This window comes from Haliotis rubra, unplaced genomic scaffold (genome assembly GCF_003918875.1).
Source record: "Haliotis rubra isolate DU_JTF1 unplaced genomic scaffold, ASM391887v1 Scf22, whole genome shotgun sequence".
Lineage (NCBI taxonomy): Eukaryota > Metazoa > Mollusca > Gastropoda > Lepetellida > Haliotidae > Haliotis > Haliotis rubra.
In genome coordinates this window covers 1,914,237-1,937,324 of record NW_025766225.1, presented here as the reverse complement: position 1 = coordinate 1,937,324, position 23,088 = coordinate 1,914,237, and the positions used below count along the sequence as shown (strand labels likewise).

The 23,088-nt window shown below is 37.9% G+C and overlaps 1 protein-coding gene across 1 annotated transcript; it reads right to left on the bottom strand.

Annotated features, from left to right (window-relative positions):
• Positions 1-1,646: 1,646 nt before the first annotated feature.
• On the bottom strand, positions 1,647-21,669 carry LOC124277302 (angiomotin-like). The gene is given in 15 exon segments (XM_046712954.1): positions 1,647-5,535; positions 5,812-5,888; positions 6,396-6,610; positions 6,807-6,941; positions 7,503-7,687; positions 8,325-8,477; positions 8,841-8,947; positions 10,458-10,512; positions 10,755-10,792; positions 11,165-11,309; positions 11,602-11,743; positions 13,719-13,903; positions 13,905-14,416; positions 14,993-15,121; positions 21,251-21,669. Coding segments are annotated over 15 exon segments (2,151 nt in total). The 5' UTR covers positions 21,273-21,669; the 3' UTR covers positions 1,647-5,484.
• Positions 21,670-23,088: the final 1,419 nt, after the last annotated feature.

The window sequence follows — 23,088 nt, the reverse complement described above, 5'->3', positions numbered from 1 at the left end:
AGTGCTGAGTGGTTTGTTAAACAACAAACCAAACGTACACCGAAATCAATGTACCATAGACTATAGAAGTCGCACGCTTCAATTAATCAATAATATGTCTCAATATTATTATGTCCATCCATTACGTCCAACCATTATTGTTCATCATTGTTCATGTTTCTGATGGGAGCGGGCGGTAATAAGTTACATAACTTGTGCCCAATCCATTTCAACACTGAATAAAATATGTTCAAACAAACAGAAGTCGCACGTGTATAGAACCATCGCACTCGCCATAAGGGCTTCTAATGTCGTTTAATCGCTATATGGCTGTAATATTGCCGATACGATGTAAATTTTAACTCACTCTAATCTCATTTAAAGAAGGAAGCAGCCTTTGTGCAATGTCATTTATTCCCTTTCAGTAATAATTTGTAAACCTAGTTAATTCTACGATACAACTATTCGTCTTCATTTCTTTGTCGTTTGTTGGTTCACACGAAATTCTAGTGTGTGTAGATGTCGAGATTAATATTGATTCAACATGGAGATCGACAGTTAACAGCATATAATCCACTAAAAAAAACCATTTCTTTCTTACAATAACTGATCTTATACTGCCCCGTGTATCATTACCTCAGGGGCTCTCTGACAGCTTTGTCATATTATCCAAAGTTTCAAGATATTGATTGCTGTACATGTACAGTTTCCATTCCAGGGTCTTCAAATGGCGTCAAACTCTTGCTGGATTAAAGAGACGTGTTTGAACCTAGCTGCACTCTAAACCGGACATAGATGGTGTTCTGCAAGTTTGGTTTTGAACAACTTCTGTTGTACCGTCGTGCGTGACGTAATCCGTTACCCGTACTCCATGAAATTTGTTTCTTTCTTTAAAGCTGCAGTCAGCAATATTCCAGCTAAATGGCGACAACAAAGAGGCTAAATTTCTGAAAAGTATTGAAAATCAAAAGAAATTGTAGTTATGGTAAGGTAGATATGGTTTCGTCTTGAAAAAAGTTCCTACGCCCCTGCGATGTCGGGTGAATAGTCTCAGGACACTTGTACTGTTCACTCTTATCAAGTATTTTTTCTTTGGGATGCTGTGTATTGGGTACAATGTGTTGAACATCGCCAACTCGTAAGAAGAATTTACAGTGTGCTCGTACAAACCCCTGCTATTTAGTGACCGACAAATATTAGTTTTCCATTTCATTTACCTCAATAGCCGACCCCATGTTTCAGGAAATGAAATCCGTAAATTCAACAAGCCGAATGGCAGTGTTTTCTAAGTTCGGACTGCGATGCAACTCAGCAAGAGTGAGTGAGTGAGTATAGTTTTACGCCGCTTTTAGCAATATTCCAGCAATATCACGGCGAGGGGAAATCAAGTTATCAAGAAAACTATTCCTTCACAATGGATAGTCCACATGAGTTCCCGGCTTCGAATCACATTTATCACGTTTTTGAAGCAATCAGATTGCAGAACTTCCATTCCGTTTACAGTTTGCCCCCCACACAAAGGTTCCTAGGATACATTTCTGCAGCCCCTGTGCAGACGACCCAACAGCCTCGCTTTGAGCTTTCGCCTCGCAACTGTTCATGATATTTAAAGTGGGTCAAACCCTCCAGTCCTTCAAACAGAGATTGAGGAAAAACAAACTAAATAATTAATTTTCATTTTCATCATTTTATGCCAATAATGACATGCAATCTGTGGTACAATCAACCAATGGTTATTTGTTATTCATGACTGCCGTGAACTGCTTCCAACTGACCTGACTGCCATATTATAATAATAAAATATTAAAAACAATAATTTTAATAATCACAATATACCAAAGTGCTGTCAGGAGCCCACAACAACCTTCTCTCCTGCCAATCAACTGGAAACAGATCAAGCAGCCATGAACACAACAATGAAGTTGAATTTCAATATCAAACAGTTTTTTAGCAAAAATAAACCTGCATCCTGCAAGTTACTGACTATGAACTTCATGAACCTGATTATATAGATGAACCAGCTCCCTACCAGAGGGAGACAACACACAACATGTGGTAACCATGGAAACAGGTGACACTCCAGGCATATACGACAGTCATCAGATCCACATGGCGCCATAACAACCTGACATCTAAAGGATCCTAATTGTTGGCATCAATGGTGCTGCAGCCATGATTTTCACTGTCAGCACCAGAAGAGGATCCATATTAATGCTGCTTATATTTTTCTGCCGTTTATTTTGACGCCACGTGTATGTGGTGAAAATAATAAAGTTCAAAACATCGAACTCCCCTCCATTGAAGATATAGCATGTATGTACATTACAAACCGAGCCATGAGGCTATATGTCTTATGTCGATGACCGCGACCAAGTCCCTCCCTCCCATTATTTTTTTTTCAGTTTACAGGATTCAATAGTAAAAAACTTGCTCTTGAGATAATAAAAATTAAATAAGCTTCTTACAGGATTTATGTTATCATCTTAAAGATTAATATGGATTGTTAGATGAAAAATGCTTTTTTAAAAATCGGCCATGTTTGTATCCTCATAAATATTACAATCTTAAAATCTGACAGAGGCATTTCATCGTCAACAAAATCTTTACTGTTGGCTGCATTAAAATACTTTGTATTCTGCTTTGTTTACTTCTCAAGTTTCAATCAAAATGTTAAAAGATCCATGAACCAAACTAAAACAATGAAAGGCTTCAGTATGAACAGATGTGAGCATTATGCAATTTGGGAAAGTCAAAATAACATGAATTTCTTCAAAAATATGTTGCTAAAAACTCACAGAAAACGTCAGAGAATCACACACAGTTTCAGTTGAAGAAAAACCTTAGGTCCAAATATCTCAAAAACTCCAAAATGGAAACAGATTTCACACAATGATAAAATATACTTTACAATACTGTATAAGATGGCCGTACTGTATAGATACATGTATCACTGTTACTGATTTTCATGCTTTAGGATTTTCATTTTTTTCACCAAGAATTCTTGCTACAATTAAAATAACTAATGCAAAAGTTAAGCATATCAAATTTTGACCCCTTTACAATTTTTTTTCGCCAGGAATTCTTGCTACAATTAAAATAACTAACGCAAACGTTAAGCATATCTAATTCTGACCCATATGCACAATATATTTCAGACTTTGGACAGAATCCTACCTTGGGTTTATAATCCTATTGGTGAACGTCATATTTTGTACAATTCACATCCTCTGCTGATTTCTTTCACATTACGTAATCTCCAACTTAACAGTGCATCCTCGATACATTATATAGCATATCAGTTAGAACCTTTAGAACTTCATTACCTACATTATACCTACCAGTTGATAAATCTAATATCCTCTACTGCATATCCGTCATAACTTCCTACCTGTATAACTCAGTGTCCTACCCAATGTCATAACTTTGTATCCGTCAGTGAATAACATTATAACACCCACCCTTTATAACTTATATCCCACTTAAGAATTTCCTATCAGTAATAACATTGTATACTGTTCTGCATATCCGTTATAACATATCCATTATAACTTCGTATTCCTGATATCTTGATAGCCTATATAACTATATATCCTTTATGTGTTATAACTAGATATGTTTCAAGTAGGCATTAGCCTACTAGTCCTTGGAACTAGACAACATCTGTGATACAACCTTGGAGACTAGTGACAGAACAAGTCTTTAAAATTACAATCTAATATGAACCTGCTTCATTTCAACAGCATATTATGCATATACATCGTAACCATGGTAACAGTCTAATAAAAAAAAACCCAGACTTTTATCATCTTTCACTTGAATTTAGAAGTTTTTACGAACAATGACATGTTCTCATGCACTGGTAATATTGTAATGAAAAGTTGATTATCCATGAGAACATGCCCCCGTTCTGACTTCAACTTGTTTCAGATTCAGAAACAGATACCGAAAACCTTATCCGGGTAGAATCTACAGAATTATTCATGTCATGATTTGAAAATACAGATAATGAAATGAAAACGTTTCTTGCATAAAAAACTAGTTATCGATGAATGTAAAAAATGGCAGATTTGAATTAAGAGATATTGGGGTTATATTTTAATAACGGCACAACCAGTATTTGTTTTTATTTACAGTGTGTACATGGCAGTGGAAAAATAAATAACTACCCTCGTCTTGTGATCCAGGCATGGGATATATATATAAACAAACAAAACTTGGTGTTGTATCCAATGTACCTTTCAGTAAATCAGTATGAAATAGATTCTCAAAGGGTAAATGCACCTTAACACCAACTTAATTAGCCAAGTTTGCAGAAGAATAAAACTATTTGCTTGTTTTACAAATCATACCAACCCCTGAATCACAAAACAGTCTAAAGTGCCATTTCAAAACCAGACTTGTATTATTCCATACCAACAGACATTGCAGGTCTCCATGGCAACCCGTCTTTTCACATCCTACAAGCATTCTTGTACACTGACATCTTGCTCTGACCAAAGCAGAGATACAGTCTGACACTGTACAAGTCTGGATTGAGTTGTCTCCCTTCCTCAAAATGTCGAAAAAACAGTTGACGTGCAGCAAACAAGCCTCACGTGCATCTGGGCAGAACTACTCGTATTTCAATACTGGGATAGGAATGTCAGTTTTGTTTAACACGGAGAACATGATTCTCCTCTGAAGAAAAGAATGTAACTTCCAAGTTATTGAGTAAAAATAATGCTTATGTAACTGACAATAGATCATTTGGCAACAAGTTCGTCTTCATTTGAAAAATAATTCTTTCTATTTGCATGTTTGCTACACTGGCTGCGAAAACACTTCAAGTGGAAGGAAGACTCTGACACTAATATAAACAACTGAGACCTCTTTGTTTTAAATAGCACCATGGCACAACATATTGCACAAGAATTTCACACATTAAATTAACACGGCCGGCAATCCTAGCACACAAATCAAGTCACCAAACATCTCAAACAGTCGCTCACAGAGCATCATCCCATTTCAGTCTCATGATGTTTTCTACAGCCAAGCAAATGATTCAAATGATTCCTCTTCTTCAATCAAATGGTTCCCTCTTTCGGCCAATCAGATGATTCCTTCTTCAATCCATTCAAATGATTCCTTCTTCAATCCATTCAAATGGTTCCTTCTTCCAACCAATAAAACGATTCCTTCTTCCAGCCAATCAAATGGTTCCTTCTTCCAGTCAATCACATGATTCCTTTTCACAATCAATCAAATGATTTCTGTTTTCAGCCAATCAAATCATACTTTCTGCAAGCTATTCATCTGATATAACATTTTGGCAGTCATATTGCATAATTTGATAATCAATCAACCAATCACAATGGGTTTTTCTCTCAACCAATCATAACTTTCAGCAATCACTTGCAGTCCACCAATCAGAGCTAACAGACAGCATCTGGATTAGTATTTCTTCCAATCACATTCCACGAAAGTTGACGTCTTCAGATCTGCTGAGATTAATGCCGAAAGGAAGTGTTAAACTTGCCACATCAGCAGTTTTCCTTCTTCATCTGAATCATCCTTGCTCTGAAATGGAGATGAAAATGATATACGTCATAAAAAAAACCAAAACAATACGTTCTTTGTTACTGCAGTCTCAGTAATATTAAATCATCTTCTGTGTCAAAACTAAATGGCTTCTTCATCCCATTTTACACATTACACGATATCGACGTACTGTGAATATAACTCCAATGAATGCCAAACAGGTCACTTAACACTGCAAGTGTTTTTTTCTTGCTTACTTTCAATCCATAAGCTCTCTTTATGTTTCATTTACGTAGCCTAGCAACCTTTCCTCACCTCTGATTGCAGATCTTTGAACTTCTCCCTCAACTCTTCTTCCACTGCAGACCTTGAGTCTATAGCACTTGCACTACCTGGGAATAATAATAAAAATCATCATCATCATCATCATCTGTATATTTCGCTTCCATTCCACATCATCATATGATCAGAATCACACAAAAATTCAATCCAAAACATCAACATCAAAGTCATTCAAAATTGCTTCACTTTCTTTCAAAATAATCATAATAGAAAAGAGCTTTTGAATGCAGAAACTTGAGACTTTAAATACAACAGAATCAGTATTGAATTCATCCTTCAAGCTAACAAAGGTGGCAGTGTTTCTAAAGTATGTTTGTTGGTTAATGCCCTATTCAGCAATAGTTAAGCCATATCAAGATCTGTACAGATTCCAAGTGACATTAAACCAACTCCGCTGCCATGGTAACAATATTATTATCATTATCATGATATTATGATGCAACATGAAAGCAACTCATTCATTTTGTGTTCTTGATTTTAATCCCATTTTCAATATGGCTGCCAGACGGCCATGTTGAAAATGTCACCTAACCAAGTGCGGGAAGAATGAAACGTACCTGTCTTGACGTGTTTGATGGTAGCAAAGTCCCTGTAGGAGTCCGACTGACTCCCCTGACGAGTGAGCGAGGAAGTAGATATAATGGAGGGACGGGGGGAGTGTAGCGGTGAGCAATAGATGGTATGGACGCTGCTGCTGCGAGTCATCGGCGACCGCTGCACCAACTTCAACGTCGCTTCCTTCTCGGTTAGCTGCGTTTGCAATGACTTCACCCTGTAGGAGATATGGTGTGATCATGAATATGAATAAAACATTCGGGATGCGCAATAAAAGTTTGAATCTGTTTGACAGCATACTTGCACAGAATGCAACTACTTTCTGCAACTTCTCTGTTTCATAGGGTTGGCTTTCCGCAGAAACCAAATGGGAAACTACAATTAGAAACATTGACCACAACACAGCAACTAACCTGGCCTCTAGTTCCGCAACTTTTCGGTTGGCCTGGTAGAGCTCTTCCATGTGCTTGAGCTTTTCAGACTTTGCCTCATCGATCAGCTTCTCCGTTTCTGCAGAATTCTTCTCCAAGGCTGCAAGTCGGACATCTCTGGAAAATAAACCAACAGAAATTATTAGTTAAAGCTTGTTCAAAATATTCAGGCAATGAAAACCAACTTCACTATGGATATATGTATAAGTAACCAGGTAGAACCCTTATCGTCATCAGGTTAATAACATGTAATACTTATTCTTTCTATATTCTTCATGGCTTAAAGTTACCTAAAACCAACAAGGCCTTACTTGTTCATTCATTTGAATATTCACATGCAGAATTAATTGTTACTTTTACGGATTGTAATCTTTTCTCTATAACATAAATTTAGGACATAGAACTGGCTGTGTTTATATGGGGAATAGAATAATGTGCATGGTCACTAACGCCTCAATGTAAACCTGTGTATTTGCAGCAGTTATGTCCCTTGATAGAGTTACCTCCCTTAAATTATCTAAGCCATGGGATGTTGCCTGTACTCCAAAATTGTTTGTCTCTTCCTTTTGAAGAAGTACACTGTACATCTGACTAAAAACATTATCTGATCCAAATAACAAATGAAACCTCCCTCCAGAGATATTAATGGCTGAATGTATTCAGCGTAGTGTGACTCACTTGGTGCCAGCACTGTCCTCCATCAAGAGCTGCCTCAACGTGCTCTCCTCCAGGTAGCGCTGCTCCCATTTGGCGATGTCCGCCTCCATCTCGAGGATCTTTGCCTCCTTCTCACTGAGCATCTGTTGTAGCCTCATCACTGTCATTGTGTCGCTGTTTAGACCTGGAACTCGCTTCCATCCCAACTGAAAATATTTGTGGTAAACATTTTCAGATTTCATAAAAATGGCAAAAATGGTTTGAAATCCCTCCTTCTCCAACAGACGTATGTTGTATTCTTGACTAGCAAATTCCCAAACATTTCCCAAAATAGTGTGAAAAATTACATTTTCAATATCGTTGACATGACAAAATATCTGACCAGATGTCAGTGAATGTTCAAGTCGAAGTGTTGCTGGTTCAGATGGGGTGTGTACAGTAGTCAATGAAAGAATTTATTCCCTTCAATGGCACTTTTACTGTATTTTGGATGTAATTCAGTGTTGTCACTAGCTTCAGCACTTCCAGCCATCCAAAGATGGCATACTTGTACATTCAAACACTACAAAGTGATAAGGTAGGCCAGTCAGCTTGTTTTTTTAATGTTGCATACAGCAATATTCCAGCAATAACATGGAAGTCTGTACATAATGGTGTATGGACCAAACAATCCAGTGATTGACATCATCAGCAACGATCTACACAACTGGGACATGATCACATAAACCATGTCAGCCAGCCAGCCTGACCACCCAATCCTCTTAGTCACTTCCTTCCCTGGATTATCATGATGTAAGTTCTTCAAAGCCAGCAAGTTTACAGAAGCAGGTTCTGATTACCTACCTTCTGTTGTGCCCGGAGTGAGTCCAGCTCTTTCTCCAGTTTGGCACGGAGTTGTCTGTCCATTTGTTCCCGCCTCTCGCTGGCCGACTGTAGAGACATGAGTGATTTCTGCATCTGCTCCATCTTGTCCAGGTGGCCTTGCTTGGTGGAACACTGGAGTCAACAAGCAGCAAGGGATAAACCAACTTGTCGATTCTTGTCCAGAAGCATTGCACTTCAAGTTTCTTAACTACTCTTCGTAACTTCTTTCCTAAATCTACAATTTTCTTTGTTGTTAAAATTTCATCAAAATTGCAGCTATATTCCAGCAGAAACAAAATTATATAAGTGTTTGATTATGACTGGTAGGGTCTTGTTCTATTCCAAAATCTGGAGCACCCATAGCATAGGGAGCTTAAATACTGAAAATGAATAAAAAATGAACTAACATGTTGTTTTTAAATACTGTGTAATTATGTATATCATTCTTATTAAACACTGTGTTTCCTCAGGAAACCTTAAGATGAAGCTACTAACCTCTTGACCAAGATGGACCAGTCTGGCTTCGGTGTTAGATAAAGTGGATTCTAAAATATCCAGTTTCTTCTCCTGTCCCTGCCCTGTTCGAGACAACAGATCCTTTTCTACAACAAAAGAGTAAATTTATACTAATTTGTTTGAAGTTTACACAGTTTCTTTACAAGTTTACAACCATTCAAACCAGTCCATGTTTTATCCTTAAACTGCATTCGGTAATCCATTAGAATTCACAAAAAAACAAAACAAAAACAACAAAAAACACAACCAAAAACATTAAGACATTTCCATTTCCACAACATGGGATTTGAACTGCCTTTGTTCAGGTTGACCTCAAAATGAACATTCAGTAATTCTCTACAGAGTTGTCTCCCTTTGTGCAACCGGCATGACTCAATGTTGCTACCTTACATTCTGGCATCTTATCAGACACCCACTGAGAGCTTTGCACACGCTTGCTCACATATCTTGTGCATGACTCACTGGGGCTCAGATAGCGAGGGCTTGTAGGCAAACAGGTAAACTTGTGAATGTCAGTACTTAGAGCTTTTGGAAATACTGTATCGGAATCAGACATCTTTGTAGGGCATTAATTGTCAATGGTTTTAATAAAAAAATGAAATAAAGACAGTAGTTTTAAAACATTCTCATCTGTTTTTGGAAATACAAGTACAAATATGTTTGAGTTTAGACATCTTTTGAAGATTGAGGTTTGTAAATTCAACATAAGTTACAAAGCAATTTCTATTGAATATCCATTTTATTCAGAGAAAAGGTCCTAAATTTCATTGCACAAACATGTTGGCCTTATCACAATTCAAGTATCACATCTCATGTTCTAAGCAGTAGTTGAACATTTCAGAAGGAAAACAAGATCTGCTCAAATCTCCTCGGAGAGATAAAATCGTGGCAGTGCTCTGCTATATCTAGGTAATTGACGCCATAGCGTTGATACCAAGTGGCTACGATTGCTTGAGCCTCTTCAGCAGAAACTTGCTGCGGCTCAAGTTACACATCTTTCAAATATAGGGCATCTTTATCATGTTCATACATGTACCTTAAGTGAAATTTTCAGTCAAGTTGAATCGAGGGCTAAAAATAAAATAGGGTTTTCGTGACATAGTAAGGGGAATATTGTCAATGTGGTTTAGTTCTCAGTGGGCTAGGACAAATACCTTTTAGCATTAATAAATTGAGTCATGGCTAATTTGTGAGTGAATATCACTGAATGACACATCAGCAAGTTTGCAGCTGATCCATGCAATGGTTGACATTGAGAGTATAAATACTATTTGTATGGTTTCCGCGAGAAGAATATTACTGACTGACTGACTGACTGACTGACTGACTGAGTTTGGTTTTACGCCGCTTTTAGCAATATTCCAGCAATATCATGGCGGGGGACACCAGAAATGGGCTTCACTCATTGTACCCATGTGGGGATTCGAACCCGGGTCTTCGGCGTGACGAGCCAGTGCTTTAACCACTAGACTACCCCACCGCCCCTAGAAGAATATGATAAACTTCCATTGACAACTTGGAAACTTAGGAAGTTACATGGACATTAGCACTCTACTTGGCTTAAATCTGGCATGACAACAAGGGGTAAGTACTCACTCTGAGCCAACAGTTTCCCCAGGTCTGCCGCCTTCTCATTATCCGACCTCAGATTCTGGAAGATCATCATCATCATCATCATCATCATCATCATCATCATCATCATCATCTTCAGATATGGATAGTCTTAGGGATAATCTTATCAATCCATTAACTAGAAAACTTATTTACTAATTATTTTAATGTCACACTCCACATTCATTACAGTAGCCTGTAAATCATGGATCAAAGACGGTCATCTGGGTTCAAAGTTATTGATAAAAAAATATTTATCAAGGAATACAAGAGTTTAGTTACCTGATTTTGTGACTCTTTTAATGACTTCTCCATTTTTTCTGAAAAAGCATAAAATATATTAATTTAAGATAAGAAAGTAACTTTTGTTTCACTTTATTTTATGGAACACTAATCTATTTTCTATTTTGCTTGTAAGACAATGAAGTGCTAATGCTGGTCAGATATAATGACAAAAGTTACCATATAACAATTACAAAAATTCAAACAATATTTAACAACCAAATAACTGCCAGACAAGAAACTGTTTCCATGACAACTGAGCATAATGGCCAGTAGATCAAAGGAACGAAGAAGTGTTCCATCACATGTACAATACATTTCACACTAGATCTGTAAGTTTTTAACAGACCTGAATTAAAAATTCCGACAGACTTGAAAGTGAGAGTCAGACATAATCACTGACTTCTTACCTCGTATGTCAGTATTTTCTGCTCTGGCTTTCTTCAGTTCGTCTTCTAAGCGTTTCTTTAACGTGGCTTCAAGCCGCTCGCGCTTCTCAGACGACTTTACCAGAGACTCATATGCTTCATGAACCTTCTGGATTTCAAATTCAAACTGAAACAAACACAAATATACCTACATTTTGATATTACATCAATGGGATACTGATGAGTGAGTGAGTGTATTGGGTTTTATTCCAGATACACTGCTGTACAAGTTGCATCATCTCAGCTGGACGTCTTTTAGAGACAAAATAGTGTTTTGGTCAACACTGCAAGACTTTTTATCACGATTGTCTAAGACATCCAGCATGTCCAGCGAACATTATACTTTGTTTGTAAAACAAAAATATGTGGTACATGTTTATATCTTTATTCATTTCCCAAAATTGTGTAAATGTCTTTACCTTTTGTAATTTCGAAACTTTTTTGTAGTTTACTTCTAACTCATCTCGCAGACGTCTGTTTTCCTCTGACAGCATCTCGATGACCTGCGTTGTCCGCGCTGCCATGGCAAGGTGATCGACCTCCTCATTCTGAGCGTGGCTGCTGAACACATTACCAAGAGTGAGTGAGTGAGTTGGGTTTTATGCCACTTTTAGCTTTATTCCAGCAATATCATGGCGGGGGACACCAGAAATAGGCTTCACACATTGTACCCATGTGGGGAATCGAACCCTGGTCTTCGGCGTGACAAGCGAACGCTTTAGCCACTAGGCTACCCCCCACCCCACATTACAAAGAGCCCTGATGATACACATTTAATGACACAAACATTTTGCTGTTTAAATTGTTGAAATGAGTTGTAGTACTCTCCCAGGGGTTTCAAGGCTGAACAAATAAACCAGTGGTTGATGTTATGAGCAGCATCCATAGTGAGTGAGTGAGTGAGTGAGTGAGTTTTATGCCGCTTTTAGCAATATTCCAGTAATAGTACAGCGGGGACACCAGAAATAGGCTTCACACATTGTACCCATGTGGGGAATTGAACCCGGGTCTTTGGCGTAATGAGCAAACGCTTTAACCACTAGGCTAACCCACCGCCCTAGAACCACTGTGAACCTCGGCCTCATTCCACAAACAATAGTAGCATCACGACTATCGCAAGTCGGTCTTAAGTATGCAGTTAAAGAAACCGTTCAAAATTTCCCACTGACCACAGGACCAGTGAGTTGACAATAACTAGTGGTCCTGTCTGTATTTGACTGGTCCAAAATAACATTCCTGTATTTACTTAACTATCAGTACAAAATACATTGGCTAACAGGACCAGTGCAAACTTATCATTTAGTGGTCCTGATGAATTTTTACTAGCCAGGGACCACAGTACCAGCATAAATTTCGCATACTGAATATGGGAGTTACCATAACCTTAGCTCTACTATCGCTTTATGGAATGTACCAACGATCATTGTACCATGGACATTATAAATGTATGAAGAAGAATCCCAGGAGTGGGTAGCTTCTGTTGTACAGTGTTGCAACTAGGGGTGACTATTGAGGGGGAAACAACTATTGCGATAGCGATAGTCTATTGCAACATACTATTGTGATACTATTGTAATAGTTTTTTTCTCTCCTTGAATTCTCTCATTTGAAGTCATTTCCCAAATGAATGTATAGTTTAAATGAAATATAAACAAGTTGAAGTAGTTTCAGTCTCTACTAATAACTGACAAGAAACTTGAAACCCAGATCAAGTAAACAGTTAACACATCAACTCAATGAAGCTGCAAGTCTGCACCCAAACATCCTGTTTTTTGCGCTGCGCATTCATCAACGGAAGTCAATTACTAAACTATCACACATACTATCAATGTATTGATAGTTTTTCGTTTCTAGCTATCGGAGACTCATCAATTGCAATCCATCGATAGTTCAATGCATTGTTACAGTCCTAGTCGCAACGCTGTCAGTAGCACCAAGGTAAACATTATTACTTGCAACATCATAAATAAGATGAGTGAGGGAGTTGGGTTTTACGTTGCTTTTAGCAATATTCCAACAATATCACAGCAGGGGACATCAGAAATAGGCTTCACGCATTGTACCAATGTGGGGAATCGAACTTGGGTCTTCGGCGTGACGAGCGAACGCTTTCACCACTTGGCTACCCAACTGCCCCTTGTATAAAGGAAGGGCACTGAAATGGCTGTGTGGTTAAAACGATCCATTGTTACGCCAAGGAGCTAGTATCACATCCCTACATTGGTATAATGTGTAAGGCTCATGTCTGGTCTTCCCCAATGATATTGCAGGAATATTTCTACGCCATTCCCTCACTCTTGGAGTCGCACATGCCCATTTCAAAAAATAAAATTAAAAATTCATACCCACATTGGAACTATTATTAAGGTTAAGACTTTAAATCATAAATCCATTTTGTAAACCAATGGTACAAGTTCTTAGTTAAATATATTTTTTTCTACCTGCCATAAAGTTTAAGAAAAACATAATAAAAAATAATAAATGCAAAGAAAAGTTAATTTTAGTTAGACTATTAGGTGTTAGCTAGAACACTTACCTTAAACCTGCTGTGGAGAATTTAGGATCACTAGCATACACTGGCATGGCAACTTTACTTTGAGAATCAGATAGTCTTGACAGATCAGGCTGTGATCGAGTCAGTTCTATTTTTTCCATGGTTTCATTTGACTTTCTGAGTTCGGGTTTCTCTGTTGTATGCGGTGCTTTCGGGCCTGGATATTCCCGGCGGTGGCGGCAGGTTTGAGAGATACGATATTAACTGACTGCCTTGATCTGTAGAAGACTGAGAACTCCATTGTGAGTTTACATACTGAGGAATAGTCCTGTATGTCGAAATCAGATTTTGATTATATTCAACGCTTCTCGAAACCGACACTGGTGACTGTGTTGTGGTGACCATTTGTGGTGACCACTGTGGCACGGTCAGTTGACCCGATGCATACACGGGCGAGGCCTCACTGTAAGCCGTGTACACCTTGCCCTGTGGGGGGCCAGTTATGAAATATGCAGGCACTGGGGTGGGTTTGAGTTCCACGGAGGTGGAGGTGGGCATCCCAAGTCGGGCCAGAATGCTATAGTCACTGTCAGTGGCATTTAGATCCAGCTGATTGTATAAGTTCTGGGTTTGAGTCTCCTCCCCTTGGGGCTCCTGGCGCTGTGAGGTTGCAAGGTTCTCGGTGGACGAAACAGAAACATCGGTGCTGGTCTCACTGCCAGAAAAACTCTGACGAAGACCTGGAATAACGATAATACTATTTAAGTCAGATAAAAGCAAAATGGACCTTGAAGATAAGACATTTTTAGAAAGAGATAATGTCTGATCTAGGGGTTACCTTGTTGTTTCAAGAGCCCTGGATAGATTGTGGAAGAAATACATAATAGCTGACCTGGATAGATAGTGGTAGAAATAAATAATAGCTCACCTGGATAAAAAGTGGAAGAAATACATAATAGCTCTCCTGGATAGACTGTCAAAGTAATGAACAATAACTCACCTGGTTACAGGTTATGCTAATCCAAGGGTCTTGAGTGAGTGAGTGAGTGAGTTTAGTTTTACGCAATATGCCAGCTATATGTCGGTGGTCTGTAAATAATCGAGTCTGGACCAGACAATCCAGTGATCAACAGCATGAGCATCAATCTGCGCAATTGGGAACCGACGACATATGTCAACCAAGTCAGCAAGCCTGACCACCCGATCCCGTTAGTCGCCTCTTATGACAAGCATGGGTTACTGAAGGCACATTCTAACCCGGACATTCACGGGTCAAGGGCCTTGAGAGATGGTTTAAAAAAGAGACTATATCTCACCTGGTTGCTGGTTATAAAGTTGTTTAGAGTGCCCCGGATAGGGAGGTGGTTCTCGGTACTGGTTCTGCATCGCGATCACCTCGTCATACGTTGGTGCATAGTGAGACGTTAAGCCGCCGAGAGGGTAATCTGAAGTACAAATTGTTTCCATTAGCACGAGCTCAAACACAAATTTTAGTTAACAGTTATTCAGACATAATTTGAAACATAGTTAACTTTAGTTTTCCAGAACAACAATAGTGAGGAATATATATGATATATAGTATGACCAGAAATTATTGAGAATTTTAGGAATATGTTTAATTGGATTTCTAGTATAAACAACCTTGACCAGCTATCAAGTGCATGGTTTCATTCAAGAGAGACAACTCCATTCATCCTTTTTCATTAGATTGTGAAGAGTTATCCCCCTTTGTTTACTTGCTAGCAGACGACATTATCAGTGATCCTCAGTATGGATGATTTAGAGAAGGGGAAGTTGATTTTAGAGTATTATAACAAGGACATCAGATCAGCTAAAGTGATTTCAAGTAGAACAGGCATCCCTTTGTCCACTGCTTATCGTGTTTTGAAAAATATTGCAAATGGATATGGCATTGAGCACCAGGGAGGCGCAGGTAGGCCCAGAAAATTGACTGTCGGTGACAGGAGGTGGCTTGGTATTCTTGTTTCTAAAAACAAACGAATGAGTTTAGAAAACTTAAGGCTGGATATGATAGAGGAACTGTGGCTGTCTGTAAGGAGACAATTAGAACTGAGCTGCATGCAATGGGTTGGCAGAAAAGTCGAGGAATTCCATCACCGATCATGAAACCTGAACAAAAGGAGCGAAGGTTGAACTGGTGCTTACAGCATAGAAATTTTAACTGGAACAATGTGATTTTCTCAGATGAAAGTTCTGTGTTGCTGTTTCCTAATACACTGAAAATCTGGACCAAACAAACTGAAAAACCTTTGTATCAGCGCCCAAAGTACAGTCCGAAACTTAACGTGTGGGGTGGCATATCTGTGTTAGGGGCAACGCCCCTCTGCATGTTTGAAGGGAATATGAACAGTGAGCGGTACACAGATATTCTCGAGGGACATTTACTTCCATCTGCTCACGTGTTCTATGGAAATGTTTGGAATTTCCTGCAGGACAATGACCCAAAACATCGTTCAAAGCATTCACAGGCCTGGTTTCAGACCCAAAATATGACATTATTAGATTGGCCAAGCTATAGCCCTGACCTAAATCCAATAGAAAATGTTTGGGGACTTATGAAGGAAAGTGTCAATAAGAAAAATCTGACAAATATTGCTGAAATGAAAGAAGAGGTGGTCCGATATTGGGACAGCATGGACCACGACTTTCTAACTTCTTTGATCAGAAGTATGCCCTGCCGCATTGAAGCCTGCATTGCTGCCCATGGTGACTTGACAAAATACTAACTGTTCACCTGTCTTTGAATCTGGAGTTATGTTCTGCTCATATTCACATTTAATACGTGAGAAATGAGTGAAAAAAATTAAAAAATTACAATCTTTAAATTCTCAATAATTTCTGGTTGTACTGTATCATTTACTTAGTAACTACTATCGAAAAGATTGTCTGGTCCAACTCCATTATTTCACACTACTATCATATAGCTAGAATAGTACTGAGTGCAATTTCAAACAAACCGTGGAAAATATTTTAGCTTTATCAATATTTGAAGTTAATTTGTTCACCACCATTGAACTGTAAAAACATTTAACTGTGTATGGTTAACATAAGCCCTTTTCCTTTGATAGTTCCTAAGTGCTCTTAGTGAGCATCATGGTGAATGCCATACATTAAGCAAAAACAAGGCATCTGATACCCGTCACCTCCTTGGCTTATAATGCCTACAGCATAAAACATCACTCACTTACTCAGGCTTAAGGCATACTTCAGTGATGAAAAAAATCAATTCTACTAAATCTAACAAGCACTTATAACAAAGAACTCACAACGCTGTAATTATTATCATGCTTTACACATGACTAGCCACAAGCAAATGTTTGTGTTTCTGGTACTTACTTAAGACTGAAGTTATATATCCTTAAATATATATCCATTACTATTCTCCTGATCTCTATCTTTCTATCCCTATCTCAAAGATCATTACCTGAAAGTTGGGTATCACTGTCTGATCCTGGCTAGATAACAGCTGGTTATACAACACTACCATAGGGTATAACAGTCCATATCATCTTGTAGGTAAGAGATATCAGGATATCAACATGCATAACGCATAATTAAATTCATTTCTGTTGCAATTCCCCTAACTATGAACACTAAATGCATAGAATGAGCTAATCTGACGAAACAGGAACTGAAGATCTAGTAGATTGTCAGTAACCAACACGGAAAGGGGATTGTAATGGGAGAAACCACGGGACAGGAAGTGATGATTATAAGTTACGTCTTTCATGGAAGTAAATGGACATATTTCACGGGACCATCCTGTCAGATGCCCGCAAAGCCATGACACCTTCCCTCTATATGATCATTATAGCACAAATAGTATAAATAGATTCAATGTTTTCAAAATCACAACTTTGATGAAGATAGGGTACTTTCACACTACTTTTATACACAGGTTAATGTTTATCAGCAATACATGTACCTCTATCAGACGTTATGTTGAGCAGTTTCTGAAAGTGTGGGAGAGAGGGACCGAGTATGGAAACTATGGTTAAAGTAAGTGATATTTACCACGAAGGGCTACGAATGATATATAGACATTAGTGTGAAATTCTTGCCATATTATTACATTTATGTCAAAAGCTTAATACTTTTTTTTTTTTTTAAATGCAAATTGATGAGCTTTGTTGATGATAAATCAAAGTTTTCCTATATACACCTAGTTTCATTGAGTATACAATATTACCCTTTGTTTAATTATCTGTTTATATATACATTCAAAGGCAAAAAGGAGTCACAGTAACAAGATAAACTTTTTGAGGTATAATCATTAAACAATAATATTAATGAATACTTTCAAGATAACCTGTGTAGATAAGATAAGATATTTATTGCATAGCATTCCATGAAGAAACAGTGGCAATATTCTATAAGCTACAAATATTTACACAGTAGGTACAAGAAATATAGATACATTTCACACATAAATGATGTACATTATAACAATTTTTTTAGAAATCATGTGGTATAATGACATGGAAATAATATATAAGGAGACTATGGTAAGATATAACATTCATTTAAAGTTGTAAAGATATAAACAAGAAATATTTATACTAGGAAGGAGCTTTGTGACAAAGAGCAGGTGCCCTCGACAACTCCCTCCACTCGGACACACACATGGACAGTCTTTGTTACCCACCGGTATCCTTCCCTATATCCGATATAAACAAAACACTGTCCTTCCCTATCACACATCATCAGCATGTGATGAAAATGTAAGACCTGGCCACACTTACCTAAATACATAGTACTCCCTAGATAACATCCAGCGAACGGTCACTTGAAGACACAGTATATACACTAGCGAAATTCCTCACTGAAATGCCTCTCTACCTAGCAGTGATCTCTCAATGCCTCCAAGATTCCTGCCCACTCAACCACGACCTTACTACACACCAGCTGCTCCTACAGAGTCCAACAATGAGAAAAAAAGGACCTGGAATGCTAATACCTCGTGTTCGGCCAGGCGTGAAAATTCAGCCGCTTTCATAGCTGGCTCATTACAGGAGGTAAAGCTTCCTGCATATTTCCCTGAAGGAAAGTGTGGGGAGACGGCTTGCCCTGATGGAGGGATTGGTTTATGTCTTCTGCTATAGCTAGCTGCCCCGAAACCTAGTGAATAAAAACCTGTAGGCTAAACTGACACATTCCTGTCTGACGCTGTGCTTTTACACATTTATCAGAACGTGATTAATAGCCGGACAAAATTTTATAGGTTTTTGGGTCTATATTTGATGGTGCACACCATGATATATACCATGATATATAGCATGATATACATATTTGATATAAAAAATATCACCACAAATATCCGAGGCTTTTACTTCTATCAACAAGTGTTGATATATTTGATATCAGAAGACACGAGGGTGAGGTTATATTTAACATAAAAAATCACTCTTCATTACTTTTCAATAAAAATGTACATCTCTGAACACGGTTCTGCCATATTAGACTTGCAGTGCAGCGATGTCATAGCATTGTGACATCATCAAGTACATGACATCACAGCATTGTCAGGGCATTGTACAAAATCTACTGTCAAAATGATATCTCCTTGGAGATATCGTTTGATTTCACACAAGCAATATCTCCTCTGGAACAGTTTTGGATGATAAACTTATTTATACCCTTAAAATGTAACATATGTTACATTTGGGATTGCACTTTGTAAGAAAGTACAGATTCTAGTACTTTTGTTGGGTTAAGTCCAAAAGTACTACAATCTGTACTTTACTAAGAAAGTGTTATCCCAAATATAGCATATGTTACATTTGAGCACTTTCTAAATGGCATTGTGTATTCATACCCTTAAAATGTTCAAATAAGTAGACAAATTGGCTTACATAGGAAAAGCATTTTGGGCACTGCCAAACCTGCTTAGCATGCCATGTTTAATTTATACATTTATCAATCTATTAAAATTGTGTGTAATGACACATGGACATAGAAAATAAGCTTTAAAATGAAAGCCAAAAACAAATGAATTAAATAGCATCCAATAATAAAGTAATCTTCATTTTAGTCACTTGTCCTCATGACAATGATTACGGGATTTATATAATAAAGAATAATACACGCTAATTTACATTTGTCTTGTCAACACCCAGTACTTTTATAATAACAAGCTTTAGGCTATAAAACAGTTGGTCTTAAAGACCCTTAAGAATAAATTAAGACTGGAATCCCACTCAAATCCAGATTGATGAAACAAGTCTTGCCGTGAAATTGTACTGAGCTCAATCTGCATTTATGTTTTTACATTTTAGTATATTTTTAGATAAGATAACTCTTTTTCTTGGACTAAATGAAAGTCGAAATAAAGGACAGTGTCAGCATTTAGTTCAGCAGACTATCTTTGTTAAAAAATAATAACCAAAATTCATGATTAAAATTATGATAAGTGCATTCAACTGATGATAAATTATGATAAGTGCATTCAACTGATGATAAATTATGATAAGTGCATTCAACTGATGATAAATTATGAATTCAGATCATATTAACCTGATTAAAAGGAGATGTAAAATAACAGGATGATAGGAATCAGTCCACATGAGAGTTGTAAAGTTTATGACTTAATGAAACCCCAAACTAGAGAGGTAATTGGTCAGTGCTCTACACACAAGGAGATGGACAAGATGAGATCTGTGATAGCCCTACCCAGACAGACAAGATAGTATCACTTCCAAGTTCTACAGTCTCATAAGCAGCTGCTGAAGCCCCGAGGCGATCCTCACCTAAATTACAGTGGAATGCCATACAGCCCCAGGCAGAGAGGGGATGTGTCTGGCTGAATCCAGGCAGATGATCCATAGCTATGTGAATGAGTTACAATGTTGCTGAAATGGGGTTTTTAGTGCGGAGAGAATTTCAAAAGAAATTCATGAGTGTAACAATTATTTACTACCTATTTTAAGACTCCTAATGTATGTTGAGATGAACACAATTTATATCAATGGTGTCATTAAGTAAGGTATGGGTTTGATGGAAATTTATAAAAATTGGGCTTGAAATAACTGGAAGAATCCTCCTTGAGAGCCGAGTTTTTTTCGTACTCTCGTCAAATGTTCTCACACTGAATGGCCAACTATTCATCATTGTCACAAGATTCACTTACACTGGTTTTGAGAGTGGTTTTCATGGAAATAATATAAGAATGATAGTATTTAAATAACAAAGAAAATGTCACAAAAAAGCCAAGTGTTTTATAAAACCATTCTTAACATTATAGAGATCTCAGCAGAATATTATGTGGTAGGGCTTATTGTTTCAGTCAAAAGATAGGCCTGTGTACAAAGTACATCAAAATGTAATTAATATACTACTCATTTTTAAACAATTAAACCTCACATATATTCAGTTGTTAAAATAATGGTAGATCACTATGATGAAACTTGTGGAAAAAAAAACCGAAAAAATTTAGAAAATTATTTCTGACATTTAAAGTTCATAAGCAGGCACTGGATTCCACGCTTCATTACATGCAGATATGCGGAGATCCCATCATCGTAATGTAACAGACACAGACTAAACTCGAACCATACCTGGCAATCTCATAGTCAACATCCTGGCAGAACCTGGATCAAATCTGAAAACTCTTTTCAAATGAAGCACCTATTTGACAATAATCCACTGTTGAGAGTTGAGAAGAGAGTGTAGTACACTGGGCTGGTATATCCAAGTGTATGTCGAAGAATGTCTCACGTTGTCTTCAATCTCTTCAACTTCTTACATTCACCTACTCAGGTAATACAAAGTACATAGCATGTGACACATTGTACATTCCTTCAGTCTGTAACACACAAGCAGTCAATAAAACATTATAGTCCAGCCATGGGGAACACCGATATGATATACAAAGCAGGGAGTGCACGTTCACTTTATATGCCAGCGTTGTATATCATACGTATCACACTGGTATTCAAGAGCCCATTCAATTGAAAACTGTAGACAGTTTCTTCGTGGTTCAAACTCATAAAGAAGTACTTCTGTGGAAATATGCCGCTATTCATACAGGTCTTTGTCAAGGATATTACCCAGGCCATAAATGATTCAAAGCATCAGAATCAACATAGTAATTAATTGCAGACTGTCAATGGTGCATTTCAAGCCATGAAAGAAACTTGTCTAAGCAACGCATGCTTGACATTCTTAGTTAGTATCAAGAGGCCGCCTCCTGACAGTCAGCAGGAGTATTAGGTGTACTGGGCTGCTAGTCGGGGAAATTCTACGTGGAGGTTTGTGTGTTCAGTGACGAGGAACTCCGTAGACCTGTCCAAGGGAGAAATATGTACAACGGCAAGAAAACACCATTCAGTGGGCTCACAGCCCTGTAAACAACGAATTCCAACATGTGCTCCCCTACATCACCGAGCTACATACCTAGAGTGACCGACTTCTCCTGGGAAGATTGAGGACTTCCATGACATTGTTTATGAGGTCAAACTAATGTTGATCAGCTGAACTCCTTTGTTTTAACTACAAAATAATTAAATGAAGTTTTTGCAGGAATAATTGTGGTTTTGAACACTTTTTCCTAGCACTTATTTCATGTTATTGATCGTTTTTATTTTAAGTAACTATCAACCATTAAATGAAATTCCTGTTCTCACTACTTCACCAATGCCAAAACTCTGTGGTTAACCCTTTGCTCTCACTGGCTTATTTAATGAACACTAGACATATTCTCGCTGCACTTTAAAGAAAATATGGTTAAAATCAAAACATTCTAGACTTGCATGCAATGTATTGGGTATATTTGTTTCAGGCTCTGTATCACAGACTTGCACCTATCATAGATAGATAGAGAGAGAGAGAGAGAGAGAGAGAGAGAGAGAGAGAGAGAGAGAGAGAGAGAGAGAGAGAGAGAGAGAGAGAGAGAGAGAGAGAGAGAGAGAGAGAGAGAGAGAGAGAGAGAGAGAGAGAGAGAGAGAGAGAGGAGAGAGTGAGAGAGTGAGAGAGTGAGTGAGTGAGTGAGTGAGTGAGTGAGTGAGTGAGGGCATTAACCACAAGACTACCCCACTGCCTGTCAGACTAGCATGAATAGTGAAGGTTGAGTGGCCATGTCTATTGCTGGTTCCACACAGCTTTGAGCAGTATTTGAACATCATCATCGTGTGTCAGCTTCATGCTCAACTTGGAGAATGTTGATCCTACCAGCCGCTCAGCCGGCATGAACACGTTACTTCAGCAGATGTAACCTAATCACATGTTCCAAGCAACAACAAACACTAAAACACAGCTTGAATACTGTCTAACTTGTACCTTTGTTACACATTCAACTTGCTCACAATGCAATATTTGCATACATCTTTATGTGAACACAAAAGTATTATATTAAGGAACTGTAGGCTTATAGTAATCCTTGCTTTACTGATATTTT